Consider the following 19344-nt stretch of genomic DNA (forward strand, 5'->3'; position numbering starts at 1 on the left):
TAGTATGATAGTCTGCACCGCACTTAAGGAACCACATGAACTGCGCGCAAAATAAATCACTCCGCAACTTTTAATGTTTTTTTTATTAACAAATGGATACAGTGATCACAAATTTAATTAAATCAATTGAGACAGTGACTCTAAATAAAAATCTAATAAAATTGTGCCCGATTTTAAAAGATAAGTGAAACTATTATTAAATTAAAACATTTGTTTTTTTATCAAAAAATTAGTTTAACTTTGCAAAATTAATTTGTTTTGAATTTCTTTATTAATATTTTTCTACACACATCTAAAACAGCTGATAGAACAGCATATAAAGCTAGAAAGCTTCACATAGCAGAAGCTTGCTATGTTCTTATTTAGCTAGAAAGCTAAATAAGAACATAGCAGAAAATATGAATAAACAAAATAAAGATATTTCGAGTTTACTGAAGGTTTCTCAACGAGAACGATCAGGATCTATGAGTGAAATCCCTAATGCTAAAATCGATATTTCACCTAATGATCTTAAATCGTGCAGAAAAGAATAATGGAACCTAAAGGTAATAAAAGACCTAGAGACAGTCCTGTAAAAATGAAAAAACCAAATCAACAAAAATTGAACTACTGGCTCAGTAATTCGAATAGATTTGATGGACTCGTAGTGGAAGAAAAAGAAGATCAACCGGCTAAACCAGAAGAAAAACTCCTTAAATCACTTCCAATTTTCGAAGATAAAATGAGGACGTCCGCCCACTTTTAAATCTGCTTAACGAAATTGCAAATAATAAATATGAAATAAGAGTGATTTCATCTATTCGTGTTCGTATACAGCCCGGAACACCAGAAATTTATGAAAAATCGTTAAACTGCTCAAAAGCAAGACCACGGAATTCTATACATACAAATGAAAGGAATTTAAGGTCATATTAAAAAATATGCATCCTTCCGTCAATATAGGGGATATAACGGATATATAGGGGATAATAAAAACAGCTCTTGAAGAATTTGAACATGCTGCTACAAATATTTGGAATATGAAACATCATCAAACAAAAAGGTCCCTTCCAATGTTCATTATAGAAATAGAGCAAAAACCAAATAACAAAGTGAAGTAGGCTTTTTCTACAACATAAAAACCCTACTCCACAGTCGAGTTACCACATTTTAAACGTGAATTACCTCAATGCTCAAGATGCCAACACTATGGTTACACTAAGTCAGGATGTAGAAGACAACCCAAATGCATTAAGTGTGCTGGTAATCACGCATCTTTGTGAAGGTAACCACCCAGCAAACTACAAGGTGTGCTTAGTGCATAAAAAACTGCAAACGTCTACTTATCCTCTGGACTGAGATTATTTCTATCAAAAAATAACGTAGATGTATTATTCGTTTCAGAAACTCATTTCACAAAAAAAAATTTTTTTAAAATTCCATCCTATTGTTTCTATCAGTCTCCGCATCCGGACGGAAAAGCTCGTGGAGGCTCTGCAGTATTAATTAAAAGAATACTTAAACATTATGAATGTACTCACTATAACACTGATAAAATTCAAGCCAGAAATATTATGATCGAGGACTCAGTCGGACCAATTCGTATATCTGCCATATATAGCCCACCAAAACATACTGTGAAGGAAAAAATCCACACAAAATTTCTTTCAACATTAGGGAATCGATTTATAACTGGTGGTGACTTCAATACGAAAAATATATTCTAGGGATCCCGACTAACCACAACAAAGAAATGTGAATTATACAAAGCAGTGAGACTCTGGAAACTTAAAGTTTTTTCCACGGGAGAGCCCACATACTGGCCATCAGATACAGCAATAAATCCTGATCTAATTGATTTCTGCGTTACCAAAGGCTTCCTTTATGAACATGTGCAGTGTAAGACCAGCTTAGAGTTATCATCGGACCATTCACCCGTAAAGACCTTAAAGACCTTAGATAAAGACCTTAGATAAAGACCTTAGAAACAAGATCCAAAAATGTCAGTTATACAATAAGAAAACAAATTGGACTATATTTGAAACAATATTGTCATCGTCTCTAAACGTCAAAATGACACTAAAAAGCGAAGAAGAAATAATTGAAGCGACTGAATACCTGACCACATCTATTCAGGAAGCAGAATGAGAAGCTACTCCCCCTCCAAAAGTCTATAGGAATAATCTATTAATGTATACTGCACAGAGTACAAAAAAACAAAAGGATAAATGGAATGCTAGAAAAATATGGCATCGTATCAGATTTCCTGAAGACAATAGAAAACTTAACAAAATTACTAAAGATCTAAAAACTCTGCTGAAACGACAGACGGAACAAAAACGCAACAGTTCTTACATAGCCTCGACACGTCTCACTTATCTCACTATTTTCCATGAAAAGCAAATAAAAAAGTAAATAATACAATAGATTATTGACCCCCACTTAAAAAAACAGATAATACTATAACCGTAATACTATAATAAACCGTCTGAAAAAGCTCAATTTTTCGCAAGCCATCTAAAAAATGTTTTTATTCCACATGATATGACTGGCGATGCAGCAATAGATGTCAATGTTTCCAAATTTTTGGAAGAAACTTACCAAATGGAGTTATCAATTAGGAAATTTAAAAAACGAAAAATAATTTCTACAATTACCTGGGAAGTAAGTCTCCTTCCCATTCTTTCAAAAGTTCTTGAGATATTATTTTTAAAACGTCTTATGCTGGTAATTGAGTCGAAACGAATAATTCCGAACCACCAGTTTGGATTCAGAAGAAAACACTCAACCATTGAGCAAATTCATAGAATTGTTGAAAAAATACAGACCACTTTTGAGCGAAAAGAATACTGCTCAGCAGCGTTTTTGGACATATGTCAAGCGTTTGATCGAGTATGGCACCAAGGACTTCTTTTCAATTGCAAAAAGCTTCTGCCACTTAACTTTTATACGTTCATAAAATCGTATCTATTGAATAGATTCTTTTATGTCAACAATGAGAATGAAATGTCTTTTCTACCTGATATTAAAGCTGGAGTACCACAAGGCAGTGTACTCGGTCCAATCCTTCATCTGCTTTTCACATACGATTTATCGAAGACGGTAGGCACATTTGCTCTTTCAAACTACAAGCTGGTCTTGAGCGTTTATCAAAATGGTTGCAGCATTGGCGCATGAAAGCATATGAAACAAAATTTACTCATGTTACATTCACAATGAGAAAGGGCACATACAACATACAAATTTTTCAAAGATTTCAGTCTAAAACTTTACGAGAAATGGTAAATGCTCCATGGTATGTAACTAACATTCAAATCCATCGGGACCTTAGGATAATCCCGGTGAGACGAAGTAAAAAAGGTAGCTAGAAAATACCATGAACGAATACAAATTCATCCCAACATCTTTGCTTCGAGTTTAATGTCCCCCTCAAAAATTTTTACGAGACTGAAAAAGAAACCGCCGCTTCAGATATTATAATAAAAATCTTAATTTTAAAAGAAAAAAGTAGCTCTCCATAGGGAGAGAATTACCTTAATTATAAATTATCATGACTTAAATAGTGTTTATTAAAAAATTGTAAAATGTCACTATGTTATGTGACAGAATACATATTGAATTCGAATTAAATAAAAAAAAAAAAATTGAAGAATCACAAAGTCCGAATGATGACTAATTTTCTGAAGGATGTTGGTGTCGTTAAATTTTTCGTTAAACAAGTTTCGTTAAATAAAATCAGAGAATACAGTTTCTGAGGTCACTTTCCTTGGGAAAGATGTTTCTTCAGAGATTCTTCAAAAATTAGTTGATTTAATAACGATACGGCTTCAAAAATTATTGAAGTCTTTTGTTTACTTTTGTAAGGTTTAAACTTTGTTCTCTTAGTGTTATATACTTGTCAAAATACTTATGACAACATATGAAATTCCCAATTAATCTATATCTCTCCAAGTTTCTTTCAAAATATATTTGCTCGCTTATTTTTAAGTGTGTATTAGTTATAAATAATATTAAAAAGTAAGCAAGAATTCTTTATAATGCTCTTTCAAAGTTAAACTCAAAAATACACGATATTTACCATATTTCGTCAAAATACTTTTGCCAACCACTGTTAAGTATAATAAAACCTATTATGTCTCTACAAACGTGCCACTTTATCAGCAAAATGCAGACGTACGTCTTCGCAATAACCACGCAACTCAAGAACAAATAGCAGGCGAGTCTGATACTTTCAAATCTATTGACAGCGTTGTGAATGCTGACGAACTTGTAACTATCTAATTGAGTTCTTAAATATGTTAAAATTGGGATTTCTCTCACAAATGGTCACTTAAAGTTCTATATAAATTAACTGCCATTGTTTTTTTGCTCATCTTTAATCCATGCGACATTTTTGGTCTAATTTCGTTTGATTTATTTTCAAGTAAGTTAAAAAACAAGGATAGCTCTATGTATGGTTAAGGATCTACTTAGTAAGTCACACTTACTAAGCATTGAAAACATGTTACAACTCAACCGATGATTTACCTTGAAATCAGAAGGATTTAAGGAAACTAAACTTAATAATCTCCCTTTTTTAACATTATTGCAGGATATGGATACTTATGACCTGGAAGACTTTAAGTACAATGGTGTTAATATTACTGCATTTCGATTAGTGGATGTAGAAAGTAAACGATATGAAGACATCGTTGAACAAATGCAAAAATTCCAACACAATGGTTTGGACATTATAAACGGGAGACCATACATTCAGGTAATACTATTATTAATGATAACTATTCACTTATTTATATATTATTTTATTGACATTATACTTATATAATATTATAAACTCCATACTATTATGAAAAAGGCAGAAAAATTACAAAAAGCATTTGCAGTGCATTGAAAAAAGGCGATTGTGGAATATATCATATGTTATCTGAAAAAAAGTAGTTTATTTTTTGATGTGTAAATTAAAGTTAGTTGTTGTTTACACTGGCAATAAATGAAAACAAAAACATTTTTGAAACAAATGATGTAAGAAGGTTCTACCATCACACCAATTAACGAAAGACTTACTCAAATGTGTATTAAGGAAAAATTTTATCTACATCCGCACGGACGGATGATAAAGATGACGACACCAAGAAAATTTTTTATGAAGAGGTTGAATCAGTGTAAGAACACTTCAAAAACATATCTTTAGTACTACTGGCCCAAAGTTCGGCCTTCATACAAAGAGTGCTGATAATGGAAAAAAGTTGATTTTTATGTCTGTGGCTAGAAACATGGTGGTTAGTAATATCCGATTTCAGTGTATCAACATACATAAGGCAACAGGCTGTCACGTGATTAAAACACAATATCACAAATTGATCACGTCGTGATAGATGGAAGACATGCTTGCAGTGTTGTGGATATGCGTACTATCCTAGAAGCTATTATCGACAGGTCTATATGTAATAAAAAAGGTACGTCGACAAGTACAGCGAAAGTCAGAGGTCGAAAACAGACTCATAAATGAACTGGACGCAATCGATACATACGCGCAATGGAATGACATCTCTAACTCCATGCGTACCGTTTCGGAAGAGGTGACTAGCTGATTGGCTATCACTGTGAATAAAAAAACAGCTGGGAAAACCACGATTATCGTGGCGCTACCGCAGAGAAAGACGAAGCATATTAAGCCACATTTAGTTACTACACGCGCTGCTAAAGAACGATATTGGCAAAAGAAAAGGGAAGAAAAAGGTATTTTCAGGCAAAAAAAGAAAAATTCAGAAAGATGTGAATGCTGTCAAAATACATGCTACAGCTAATTCGTAACATATAAAAAAAGTTATCGCCAACCAACTGAATGGACTCTATCAATATGCCTTTAGATCTGACAAATCGTATATACTCATTAGCAACGAGTATGAAAATAGATGGAACAATGAACTATATAACTTATACCGCAACATTGCCATAGATAAAATGTCGAAATAAAAATTCAGCGGTTTCACTAGTTTGATAATGTCATGCGAATGGAAGTAAATGGTTCGACTAGAAGGTGGTGTTTGATTCGGTACCCACAGATAAAAAACGCGGTAGAGGATATCCGCATCATCAGTGGAAGGACCAGGTGATTAAGGATATGAGGACGCTCAGTACTACCAACTGGCGACAGCATGCCACTGACTGGCGACAGCATGCCACTGACTGGCGACAGCATGCCACTGACTGGCGACAGCATGCCACTGACTGGCGTCGGTTTCTGGACGCAGCGAAGACCCACTTCGGTAATGACCAACAAAGTAAATATGTATATGGTGGACTGAATTTTCAAAAAATGATTTTCGATTTTGAAATTATCTGGAAAAATATCATTTTATTCTATTTTATATCCATAAGTAGCACTGAATGTTCTTATACAGATTGTATTTACAAATAATATATATATAAAAAAATTTAAGGACTTTGAAGTGGTGAAGTAGTTTCTACTTAAGAAACGTTTGTGTGGGTATGATAATCATTTTGTTATAAAAGACAACCCTTGTCATGTCACAAAAAGGAATTGAAATCAACAATTAAATTATTTAAAGTCAATTTGGTTTAATAGATGAAATTTATTTAAGGCTTGTTTATCCAAAATTAGTGACAATGTCGATAAATATAATTTAGAGAAAATAAAATAAAATTAAAAAAATGAGACTCTTCTGACATAGTTGCTAAGGAAACAATCAATGATTTACTTAAGAAAGAAATTATTCGTCCATTTTGCTCTGTTGTGTATGCTTCGAAATATGTTGTGTATGTGGGGATTTCAATAATGGTTTATTTTCAACAAAATTACAAATCCCTTATCAAATATTGTGTCCGAAAATTTAGTAAAATAAAAACACTTCGTATCTTATTTATAGTTGTTAACTTGTTTATTTCCATTTATTTTTTACGATGAATTGCAAGAGGTCTATTATCTATTTTTTATAAGTATCATTAAGACATTAATTGTGTCAGTGAACAATTTATATTTATCACAGAAATTGTACAAGTTTTGTATTCACATTAATTTAAAAACAATTCAAATATGTTATTTGTTTTTCTTTTACACAAATGTCTCAATACTTCTGTTCACTTAACTATAGAATAATTTACAGTTCATTGTTGTGATCCTTTCTTTTAACAATTTATCCGTGAAGACCTAACGGCTCTACAGAGCACAAGCTCACCCACAGAACACAACCGCTAAACACAACTGCTCCAACTGACTTCTTCAACTGCGTCTTTAGACTATTGTTTACTGTCTTTTAAACAAAAATTCTAAAGGTATTACCTACGCATGATGCGGACATTTCAAGGTTCCCCAAATTACTTTATTTTTATTATTCAACTCGCAAAAACGTCAATAACTTAAGTTGCACTCAATATTTTTGCAACTTTTGATTATTTATTTCCAATGTCGCTTTCAGCGTGACACAATTAACAAAAACCGAAAATCAGCATTTCTTACCGACAAGCTGACTTTGGTTACTGCTATTGGACAAGCTGCAAACGACGCTGCCTACTTTTACGCATGCCCAATGCTGGAATATAAATCAGAATGTTCTTAATAAGTTGAGTCTTTCGACTCACAACAGCTCATCGTGGCAGGACACATACAAGTATTTCACTACTCCTCATTTATTATTAGGTAAAATATGTTAGGTTACCATTAGATTGCGTTGACAATAGATTCAATACAGTATACTGCGTTTGTCACCACTAAATGGCATTCGAAATGCCATATAATAGGATGGCCTATAACATTTAACATATTAAATGCACCATCAATATTATAGGAGATGGCTACAACTATGGTGAACAGACATTGATGGAAATTCATTGGTTTCACTACTTATAAATAAAAAACAAAATATAGTATAAACTTTTGAGATTAACTAACTGTAGCAAATTCAATATCAGCGTTTCAGTAGCAATGAAACGAACAAAATGGTTGTATTTGAATTTGAGTTGCAGTGAGCGAAACTGTAAAATGGTTTTTGTCACAATTCTGATCTTTGTACTAAAACTCTTTATTCTGTTTAATAATTAGATTAGATTATGCTGGCAGGCCATAAAGGCCACGCGTAGACCACTAAGGTCCATTGCGATACCAGATCAGAGTCTTGTTTTAGCGATTGTAAGCATCACTTAAGACGCGCGTTTCATTAGCAAAATTTATTAAGATTCCAACAGAAACCTCAGGTATGTACTCCAGTCCTGCAAAACTGAAAGCTCCCAAGTATTTTTGTCGAGTTCTCGAGAGAGCCGGGCAATTACACATCAGATGCTCTAGAGTTTCCTTTGCATCCGGCTCATTGCATTTCCTGCAAGCATCGTTGTGAATTAGGTTTAGTTTTCGGGCATGTGATGCAACCAAACAGTGACCTGTCAACACACCAATTAATGTTCTACAGTTCCTTCGGTTAAACGATATAACATTCTTGGTGTATTTTTCTTCGTATATGTGTCTACACATAATTCTAGCTGTTCTACAGGTGGTTAAGTTCCGCCACCTTACCTTTGCTCTCCTTATCATATGCTCGTCCAGAAGTTTATGTATTTGTTTCAGAGGTCTAAGTACTTCGCTTGTTTGTTCCTCTGAAAGTTTTGCGCCATTTTTAGCAATAGCATCAAGTGTCTCATTTCCCTCTATGCCTTTATGACCAGGAATCCAGTACATACAAAGTCTGCGGTTTCCTTGCATTCTAGAACATTTTTGGATGATGACCAGTAAGATTTGATCGCCTTAATGGCTGCTTGGCTATCCACATAGAAATTTATGCAGTAGTTTCTCGTTTCATCCCTACACACAAGCTCCGCCGCTTTCTTAACAGCAAACACTTCTGTTTGGAATACACTGCAGTAGTTGGGAAGTTTAAACGTCATTCTTATGCTCAATTCCGCACAATATATGCCAGCTCCTACTCCCACTTCCATCTTTGAACCGTCTGTGAAAACATTTATGGTGTTGCATTTTGGCACCATGCCTTTTTTCCATCCTTCGTTTTCGATCACAGTTTTTATTGTTGCTCCGGTGTACATGATCGGAATCATATAATCCGAATCAAGTGTGGCGTTCTGATTTACAACGTTATGCCCGAAAGATCTTCGAGTAAGTTGCCCAGTGATGCGTAGCCGTTCGGCTGTTTTTCCCGCCATATTGTCGGCAAAGATATCAATTGGGGGTAAGTTTAGTATAGCTTCTAGAGCTGCCGTCGGAGTTGTTCTTATTGCACCGGTGATGCATATCGCCGCATGTCTTTGGACCTTTTCCAGGGGTTTTATATATGTTTTCTTTTTCACAACTGTCCACCAAACTAATATACCGTAAAGTAATATAGGTCTAACTATAGCCGTGTAGCACCAGTACATAAGACCGGGTGAGAGACTCCATGTACTTCCCAGCATACTTTTACATGCGTATAAAGCATTTGTTGCCTTCTTTACCCGTTCTTCTACATCAGGCTTCCACGCCAGTTTGCTATCCACAATTACTCCAAGGTATTTCGTTTGAGTTTTCAGTGGCAAAAGAGTTCCGTTCAAGTTAGGTGGCGTCCATGCTGTGACCTTGTACTTTATTGTGAAAAGTATTGTGTCAGTTTTTTCTGCGTTTACGCTTAAGCCAGCGTCGGTCGCCCAGTTGTAAATTGATTTGAGAGCGTCGCTCATTAACGCACTTAGAGTAGATAGGCATCTCCCCGTTATAACTACTGCGATGTCATCCGCATATGCAATTAGTTTCGGAGCTTTACCATCAAATTGTTTAAGAATTTTATTGATTACCAGTAACCAGAGAAGGGGTGAGAGAACGCCTCCCTGCGGGGTTCCTCTACATGTTTCCCTAGCTAGAGTTGTATCGTTCCATTCTGCCCCTATCTGTCTGCAGCTTAAAAGGCTTGCAATCCATTGATATGTGGCCGAGTCTATACCAACATCATCTAAGCTATTTAAAATAGCTTGCGTTGATACATTATTGATACAATATCCAGAAAAACTCCTAGAGCGTATTCTTTGTATTCTATGTATGGAGAGCAGTCTCCGTGGATCTGCCCTTAGTATAAGCGTGTTGTGCTCTTGACAGAACTTCAGGAGCTAATTGGTCTCCTATATGTGCTGCTAGTATTTTTTCAAAAATTTTGAGAATAAAAGAGGTAAGACTAATTGGCCTATAATCTCTAGAGTAAAGGTGACCATTTTTTCCTGCTTTCGGAATAAAAATGACTCTTGCCACTCGCCAGTTTACAGGTACGTAATTATGCTTCAAGCATCCTCTAAAGATATTTATCAGCCATGTTTTTATTAGGTCCGAAGCCTTTTGTATCATAGCTGGATAAATACCATCAAGTCCAGGAGATTTGTATGAGGCGAATGATTTGATTGCCCATTCCAGCCTCACGTGAGTAACAATATTTTTTCCTGCGGAGCCTACTACATTCCTGACCGGTTCGGTATTGCTCACAATTGCACAGCCAGGAAAGTGAGTGTTAGTAAGATCTACAAGTGATTCAGTGTTAGTTTTTGTCCATTCGCCGTTTTCCTTCCTGATAAGGTTAGGCATAGTTGGGTGGTTGGATAGTAGTTTTCTAAGCCTAGCTACCTCCACCGTCTTTTCTATACCTGCGCAAAAATCCTTCCAGGAGTTTCTTTTCGCATTTCGAATGTCTTTTTTGTATTGCTTAAGAATATCTCTGTACTCTTCCCAGATAACTTCACTTTCTGCTAGCTGAGCCAGCTTGAAGATTTCGCGAACGTAGCGTCTTTTTGATCCCAATTCCTTATTCCACCAAGGAAGTTGAGATCTACGTTTAGTACGCATTGGCGGGCACGCGATATGGTAAGCTATAGTTAGGGCTCTGGTAAGTTGGTCAAGCCTAGCTTCCAGATCCACGTAAGAATCAATTGTCGTAATTTTTTTCAGTCTCTGTTTCAGAATTTTTCGATAAAGGTCCCAATTCGTTTGTTTGGGATTTCTTACAACTTTTCTGCTTTTAAGGTACTGAAAATCTATTTGGAAACTAATATATTTGTGATCTGAAAATGATGGTTCGTTAAGAACCTTCCATTCTATCACCTGTACATTATCTTCCGTGAAGAGTGTTATATCTAGAACGTTTCTGGAGGTCGGTCCAACATAGGTCGGTTCCTCTCCTCTGTTAGCTACACTAAGCCTACTTTGTATTATGTAATTAAAAAGAGACTCACCTCTGTCATTGATGTCAGTGCTTCCCCAAAGCGTATGATGTGCGTTGGCGTCAGTACCGATTATCAGACTTTGCTCTCCTTCGCCAGCTAAATCTACCAGCCTTTGGAGTTCTTCTGATGGTATTTCTTCCTCATGTGGTATGTAGCAAGACGCGAGAAGTATGTTCCTATCGCCGTCAACCGCCACTACCGTTAGATCTCCTGTAGAGAGAGAGTTTACAATATAAGAATTAATACCTTTCTTTACTAGTATAACAGTTCTTACCCTTGTTACCCCATGTGGAATGAATGTGTTATAATTTCGTGAGTTTAACCCAGACACCAGGTTGCCCGAGGCCAGCCATGGTTCCTGAATTAAAGCCACATCGTAGCCGCCCTCTTCTAGATTAAGGAGGAGCTCAGCTGAGGCAATTTTACATCGATGGAGGTTTATTTGTAGAATCTTTAGCATGAGCTTCCGATTCTTCCCCGGGGTTGGTTTCAACACTCATCACACCCGGTTCCTCTCCTTTGCGAAGATTGAGGGACGAGCTTAGGATTTCTTCAATACCGAGATCCTCCTCGATTTCCTCCGCAGCGAGTGTATTAGAATTCCTATCGGTTGGGTGTCGTTTTTTGAGGCGAAGGTACACACTCCCTACTCCCCACGACATCTTCCCGTATCGTGAATACAGAATGTCCTCGGCCATTTTGTTGATTAATAGGATGTAGTTTTGTCCCTCGCCTTCTTTAGCTGGCTTGAGGACCTTTAACACCTTCCAATCGCTTGTTGGCACATCCGGATTCTGTCGTTGTAAGAGACGAAGAGCATCCTCTGGCTTCACCACTCGAGGTATAAGAACCTTCGCTTTGGGCAAAGACGGGATATCTTTCCTGTCCACTACCTCCAAAGATGCCCCTTCCCATAGGCCTTGGAGCGTTTTAACTGTCTCCCTTAACCAGTTCAGGGTAGAGTCGTCTTTACACTTCAGTAATTTCACTCCGTTGAACCAGCCGGCCCCGTCAAATGATGGCATTGGAGCTTCTGGTTCCGCACTCATTTTGGCGAACATAGCATCTAATAGCTTCATTTCCACTATTTTCCACCTAGTTTCTACCATTTGACCCTGTGGATCACTGCGGTCAATAAGTGCCACAATCAAGCGTCGCTTGGCCACTATCTCCGCCATTGTTAGTTTAGATGTAGACGCTTCCTATTCTTTTGGATCATTGGCTTTCGTCTTTTTTGTTGTTGTCGCTGCTTTAGATGTGGACGCTTCCGGCCTTTTAGTAGTATCGGCTTTCGTCCTTTTCGTAGTAGTTTTATGTTGAGGGGCAGCCTCATCTTTACGCTTTTGTCTCTTTCCAGAAGGACCTTCGCTTTCCGTTGAGCGCTGCCTTTTACATGCCATATCTTCCTCGATTCGATTTGCAAATTTGGAATCCGAGGGTTCACACCATCTTTTACCTGCGAAAAAGGCTCGACCTTTCTCTATCTCCTCTTTTGCCCAGACTAGCCTGTCTTTCTCCTCCTTCGACAGATCATTCCGGTCTCCGAGGCGAGCACAGAGTTTTATCGCAGCCTTATATCTGGATTTGGCTTTCAACCCCTCCTTATTTGGTTCAGCCCTAGGCCTACGAATGGCCTTAGCAGCTTCCCCCGGAGAACGAAGAAGAGCTTCCTCCTCAATTGTGTTGACACTAGCAACGCTCTCGTGATCCGAGTCTACAGGGACTATGGCATCACTGCGTTGCATTGTATTTTTATTTTTTGAAATTGCGCCTTTGTGACCCAAGTCTACAAGAACTTTGGCATCACTGCGCTGTTGTTTGGCAGTAGTAGTACAACTACTGGAACCTGCTCCGATCCCAGCAGAGGTGCAGTCACTGGCGACGCGGCTTATAAAATCACCGCGCCCGCCGGTGGTAGCAACTGCGCCTCCCACCGACGTTTGGGCTGATATCCCAGCCCGATTTTCTTCATTCTTCAACTCCATTTGGTTTTTTATGGAAAAACCCACCATTTTGCATTTTTTGTCTACTGCCAGACACCTCAAAGTTATGACTAGGGAAGGGGCTCACCTGCACTGACCCTGTTGATACCACGACCACTACACATGAGACTCTTCCTTCATCTTAGCTAGACACATCACAGGCCTTGACAAGCCGCATCATGTTCCTCAGCTATAACATCCGAGAGCTTCATGAATCGAATTGCCAAAAAAATGGATGATGCCCATTGCCCGGTCAGCACCCACGGGGAGGGTTTACAACGAGGATTTTCGCCGACCGTTTAATAATTAATTTGCCATAGAAATTTCCGCATCGAACCATAAATTAAATCACATCATATGACTTAAGGAAATATTTTTCTGTACGAGAATATATCTGCCAGTTCCAGGAATAACGCATCCTAAATAACGCTGATTATTTTCCCTATGTAAGGATCTGCGTATGTTGGTAGTTAAGAATTTATAATATCGAAAAATTATGTATGTATGCTTTCAATAAATCTAAGATCAAAAAATTTTAAGTACCATAGATTGAAGCCCATCTGGCTTGAATAGAATCTGGCAATAAAGATACCTTTTGAAATTACTTATAACAAATCATTTGAAATTAACAAACTTTATATTTTATTTGTTTATAATTTTACTTATAAATGTAATTTAACATTTCTTTCAATTGTGTTAAATTTGCTCTGTATCTAGTTGTTGATAACCCAGTTTTTATCTATTACAGACACAATCGGCGCTTATGTTTGACGCAGTTTATGCATTTGCTGCTGGTCTTAAAGAGCTTGATCGCAGTCATACCCTATCCCTTCGAAACCTTTCTTGCGATTCAGAAGAATCTTGGAGTGATGGGCTATCGTTGTATAATTACATAAATTCAGTAAGTTTAACTGCAAATTGAAGCTAAAAGTTTTATACATACATATACAGATATATATTCTTATAGGCTACATTTGATGGGTTAACAGGAAAAGTTCGGTTTTCAGATGGCCATCGTAGTGGATTTCAAATTGATTTGTTAAAACTAAAACATGATTCAATTCAAAAAGTAGGCTACTGGAACACTGAAGTGGGTATAAATATTACTGATCCAAATGCTTTTTATGACATAAATAATGCCAATATAACATTACTTGTTGTCACAAGAGAGGTACGATCTTTTAAATAATTATTTATGTATTAATAATCTACGATTTTGTATACTGTCATATTCGAATGAATTTAATTTTAGGAAAAACCATATGTTATGGTGAAACAAGACACTAATTTAACTGGTAATGCTCGTTTTGAAGGATTTTGTATTGATTTACTTAAAGCGATAGCAGTACAAGTGGGTTTTCAGTATAACATTGAGTTAGTTCCCGATAATATGTATGGAGTTTATAATCCGGAAACGAACACTTGGAATGGTATTGTGCGAGAACTTATGGAAAGTGTATGTTTTAGTGCAAAGAAATTTATTTACTTTGAATATATATACAAAGGTTGTAATATAAATTAAACAGATTTAATTGTATTATACTTTAGCGTGCGGATTTGGCTGTTGCGTCCATGACAATAAATTATGCTCGCGAAAGTGTTATTGATTTTACGAAACCATTTATGAACTTAGGCATTGGAATTCTGTTTAAAGTAAGTAGATTCCCGTAAAAAGATATTAATTTATTTGAAAAGTAGCTGCTTTAGCATGCTCTTCACCTGTACAAAACAAAATTCGTAGGTACCAACTAGTCAACCTACTCGTCTATTCTCCTTTATGAATCCACTGGCTATGGAAATATGGTTGTATGTGCTAGCTGCTTATATACTAGTTTCTTTTACGCTATTTGTAATGGCACGTTTCTCACCTTACGAATGGAGTAATCCTCATCCCTGCCTGAAAGAATCTGATATAGTGGAAAACCAATTTTCTATATCAAATAGTTTTTGGTTCATAACAGGAACATTTCTGCGTCAGGGATCCGGGATAAATCCAAAGGTTAGTACTTCTTCCATTCCAATTAATTCAATTACTTAAAATTTATTTAAAACAATATAAAGAAACAATTAGAATTGCATGCAATATCCGAATGTTATTGGGAAAACTGTCAAATGTAAAATAAAATTTATCCGAATTTAAGTTCGCCAAACTTATACACAAACAAACAATTGTTTGCTCTTACTTCGTGCTGCAAAAAATGAAAAACCAGAGTTGATTAATAGTTTTTTTAAATTATTTTATATTAATTCAAACTGGAGTTTTGTTATTATTTTGCACAATTTATTGTTTTTCGGGCTTCGTTCAATTATAGATTTATCACTAAAGCTGTGATCTCAGCCTATGATGTTAGCGTGTTCTATATAATGTTCTAATTTTATGTACATATTTAGCATTGATATTTAGCATTGTTAATTTGCTTGATTGATTCTTAAGGTTCAATTTATGAGATCTGTAAAAAACTTCTATAACTTTCTGTTATGATATTTTCATCTGCAAGTAACCACTTTTATGTTGTGGTTATAATAAGCTATTCGATTAATTTTGACGGCTAAATAATAAAAAGTCATTGTTAGTAAAACAATCCGTTGCTTCACCAGCAGTTTTCTCTAATTCAATTTTATGGATTTCGTCTATAAATCATGTTGATTTTGACAATATCAAGCTAGCAACGCTTATATTAAAGCTTGTTAGTCAGTTACGGAAACGGCACTTAAAGGGAATAGTGACTGTTTGGATTGGTTAGAGGTCTGAAAATGAACTGCGTTAAATATGTTTGCGAACATATTTATTTATTTATTTATTTTGCTTTACTTAGTAAGGTAAGAAATGTCTTCTAGGATTGGAAAAGCAAAATTATCGTTAACTAATTTTATATTTAGATTATTAAAATCTACGGCAAGGCGACATTTGTATGATCCCAATCATGACATTAATTTTAATACTTCTGTAAATATAGAATTTTGTAGACAAATTTTTGAACATCCCATTATCGAGTTAATACTATGTCTGCCTACTACGCTCATTTTGTTAAGATTGAGGCTATTTTTAGTTCTTGATGTGGACTGAGATCATATGTACTGTCACCGACAGTGTTACATATTTAGACCATTCTTCAGTAAAATTATATCGTCTCATAGTTTCTAATAACTTCAATAACTATAATAACTTATTCTTAAAAAGTTTTATGTATTTTGAATTCCATATAAAGCAAAATATATCGGTAACAATATCTGATACGTGTGATCATAACGCATTATGTGCACCATACCGTTCATCAATAGACCTTTTCTTTTGTAAGCATATCACAAAAGAACAACCGCTTAATTTAAAAATAATATATGAAACAACAACACAGCTGGCTTATTTAGTCCATCCTTTTTAAAATCTCTTAACTAATAAGTAGCTCTAATCGCATGGTTCATCTTTTGTAAACGTTTTTTGGAAGTACCTATGAAATTTCCAATTAACTGTCAACGAACGATTTCGTTAATTATTCGTATATCGTGTGCTCATTGTTTGTAACAAATACGTTACCTTTGCTATTTATTATTTTACTGTCAAAAGGCATAAAAATTCATATTTTATTCACAATCATGTAAAAAAATATTCTTACCAATATTTGCAAAGAATTATTATTCATTTCCGAAGTTTTAACTTTAAATTGTATAAGCCTGACAAAATTTGTCTGTTTACCATTTTGTCCAGAGTTCCCACCGAAAGTAGTGGTTATTTTATTTGTTCTTTTGCGACATGCTTACAAAAGAAAAGGTCTAATTGAGCAACTCTAAATTCAAATTGCAATTTTTTATAAATAATATAAAGAATCAATAAAAACATCAATCAAAAACATCAATTTCTATCAACAAATAGAAAAAAATAATATATATACCTTATTTCCTGGGCTTGTAGATGTGTCTTTGCGTTGTTTGATTTAATGTTTATTGAAAAAAAAACGTGGAATTATTTTATAATTATTTTTATAAAAGAATGAAGGGGCACAAGTTTGACAAATTTTTTCAGAAATCTGATCGAGCACAAACTCGGTTCTTCTCGTTTATGAATCCCTTGGCAGTTGACATTTGGTTTTATATTGCTTTTGGTTATATATTGGTATCGCTCACAATATGGATTGTTGCCAGATTTTCTCCAATAGAGTGGCAGTCTTCAAAGCCATCCTGTTCAATGGCATGTAAACACAATTCAGAAGAAATAAATATCGAAAACCGGGAACAACAAAGAATAGAGAATGAGTTCAAGATTCATCGAAATGTGTCCTCTGAGCATTTAAATAAAATTTTAGATGACGACAAGCAAAATATAAATTTTGTTCAACTGGACATGAAAAATGTCAATAAAGAAATTCACTATGATAGTAAACCATTGAAATATAATTTTATTGAATCCGATAAAATGCGAAAGAAATCTGTAAACATTGAACTGAGTTATACGAAGCCTGTGCCAGATATTCAAAATTTGGCTTCTATGGAATGTGAACACGATGACGAAACTGAACTCGTCAATGTCCAAAATGATTTTACTTTAAAAAACAGTTTTTGGTTTGCTATCAGCGCATTAATGCAACAGGGATGTGATTTGTATCCTAGGGTGCGTTATAACTTAAATAATTTCTATTTTTTTTTTTTTTGAACAAGGAGTAGTTAATATGTATTACAAATATATATAAATATTTAATTTAGGCAACAAGCACAAGAATTGTTGGCGGAATTTGGTGGTTTTTTACGCTAATCATTATATCCTCATATACTGCTAATTTGGCAGCATTTTTGACTGTTGAACGGATGCATGTGCCTATTGAAAGTGCTTCAGACTTAGCAGAACAAACTGATATTGCTTACGGAACGCTTGAAGGCGGCTCAACAATGACATTTTTTAGGGTAAGTATTTTGATTAGCAATTTGACTGTAAATTAAAACTACAAACGAATTTGTTTAGGATTCTAAAATAGGAATTTATCAAAAAATGTGGCGTTATATGGAGAATAGAAAGTCTTCTGTTTTTGTGAAGACTTATGACGACGGTATAAGAAGAGTTATGGATGGAAACTATGCATTTTTAATGGAGTCTACTATGCTTGACTTTGCAGTTCAACGGGACTGTAATTTAACACAAATCGGTGGCTTACTTGACTCAAAAGGCTACGGTAAGTATTATTAAAAGCATTTCGAAAAACTTTGAACTTGGATTAAGCTTTGAGTTGTTTTTCAAAATTAAAAATACTTAGTTAATTGTTTTGAGATGAAATCCGAACGTATTAATACTGTCGATCGGGCGTCTGAACATAATGTATGATAACTTCTTTGTTTTTCAACTAATTTGTTTGAAATTTGAAATATAAACGAATTAAATATTTATGAAATATTAAATGTCATCACATTTTTAGTTTTCGCTAATATAAATGAGATTTCGTAAAGAATATATTTGAGATAATTCTTCAGTGATATCTGGTTACCTTCTTGTGCATTTTCACTTATAAAATTATAAAAAAAAGCTGTGACATTTTAAAGAAGAAGTCAAATTTCAAACATTCGCCATACAATAATCCAGGCGAGTAATAAGTTATCATTCTTTGGCAAGTATTTTCGTTTGGCGATTGTTTATGCTCCCAGCCAGCATTTGTAAAACATATGTGCGATGACGCATCAGAATCAAGGCACCATAATATGGATACTGTTTTTACTATTTGCGCACATTGTCACCTCTGAACATTGTATAGTTTCATATTTTTCTTGCTATTTTTCTCGTACTTGCATTCACTTACTTTGTACCCCTTTTCACCATGTCAGTAACGAGTAATGATATATTTAAATTTTCGAATATTTTAATTATTGCTTTTCTTTGCAAAAAGAGCGAAATTTTCGCTATTTCTTCTATTTCTTGTCTTGAATTCCTCAATCCTCTAGTATACTATATAATAATAAAATAACAAGCAAGTCATTTAGAATTTCAATCAATCGAAAAAAAGCTTCTTATCTACAAAGCTATACTTAAACCAATCTGGACTTATGACTTCGAACTCTGGGCAACTGCTGCATCTTCAAATATACAGATTATCCGACATTTCCAATCAAAAACCCTTTGAATAATCTTAAATACTTCTAGATATATGGGAAATTAATGTATACACTGCGATCTCAACACTCTCGTAGTTGAGGATGT

General features: G+C 35.1%; 1 protein-coding gene across 3 annotated transcripts in view; it reads left to right on the forward strand.

The window, feature by feature from the left end:
* Positions 1–19344, forward strand: part of LOC119686202 (glutamate receptor ionotropic, kainate 2) — a 33292-nt gene that overhangs the window by 4563 nt on the left and 9385 nt on the right. The window contains exons 5-13 of one of the 3 annotated variants that reach the window (XM_038100712.1): positions 4571–4735; positions 13915–14067; positions 14134–14337; positions 14419–14622; positions 14715–14819; positions 14908–15165; positions 17188–17772; positions 17865–18062; positions 18121–18328. In XM_038100712.1, the coding sequence (XP_037956640.1) occupies positions 4571–4735; positions 13915–14067; positions 14134–14337; positions 14419–14622; positions 14715–14819; positions 14908–15165; positions 17188–17772; positions 17865–18062; positions 18121–18328 (2080 nt within the window). The remainder of the gene's footprint in view (positions 1–4570; positions 4736–13914; positions 14068–14133; positions 14338–14418; positions 14623–14714; positions 14820–14907; positions 15166–17187; positions 17773–17864; positions 18063–18120; positions 18329–19344) is intronic. The other 2 variants (XM_038100714.1, XM_038100713.1) reach the window with 2 other exon arrangements.

The sequence above is a fragment of the Teleopsis dalmanni genome, chromosome 2 (assembly GCF_002237135.1).
Source record: "Teleopsis dalmanni isolate 2A chromosome 2, ASM223713v2, whole genome shotgun sequence".
Lineage (NCBI taxonomy): Eukaryota > Metazoa > Arthropoda > Insecta > Diptera > Diopsidae > Teleopsis > Teleopsis dalmanni.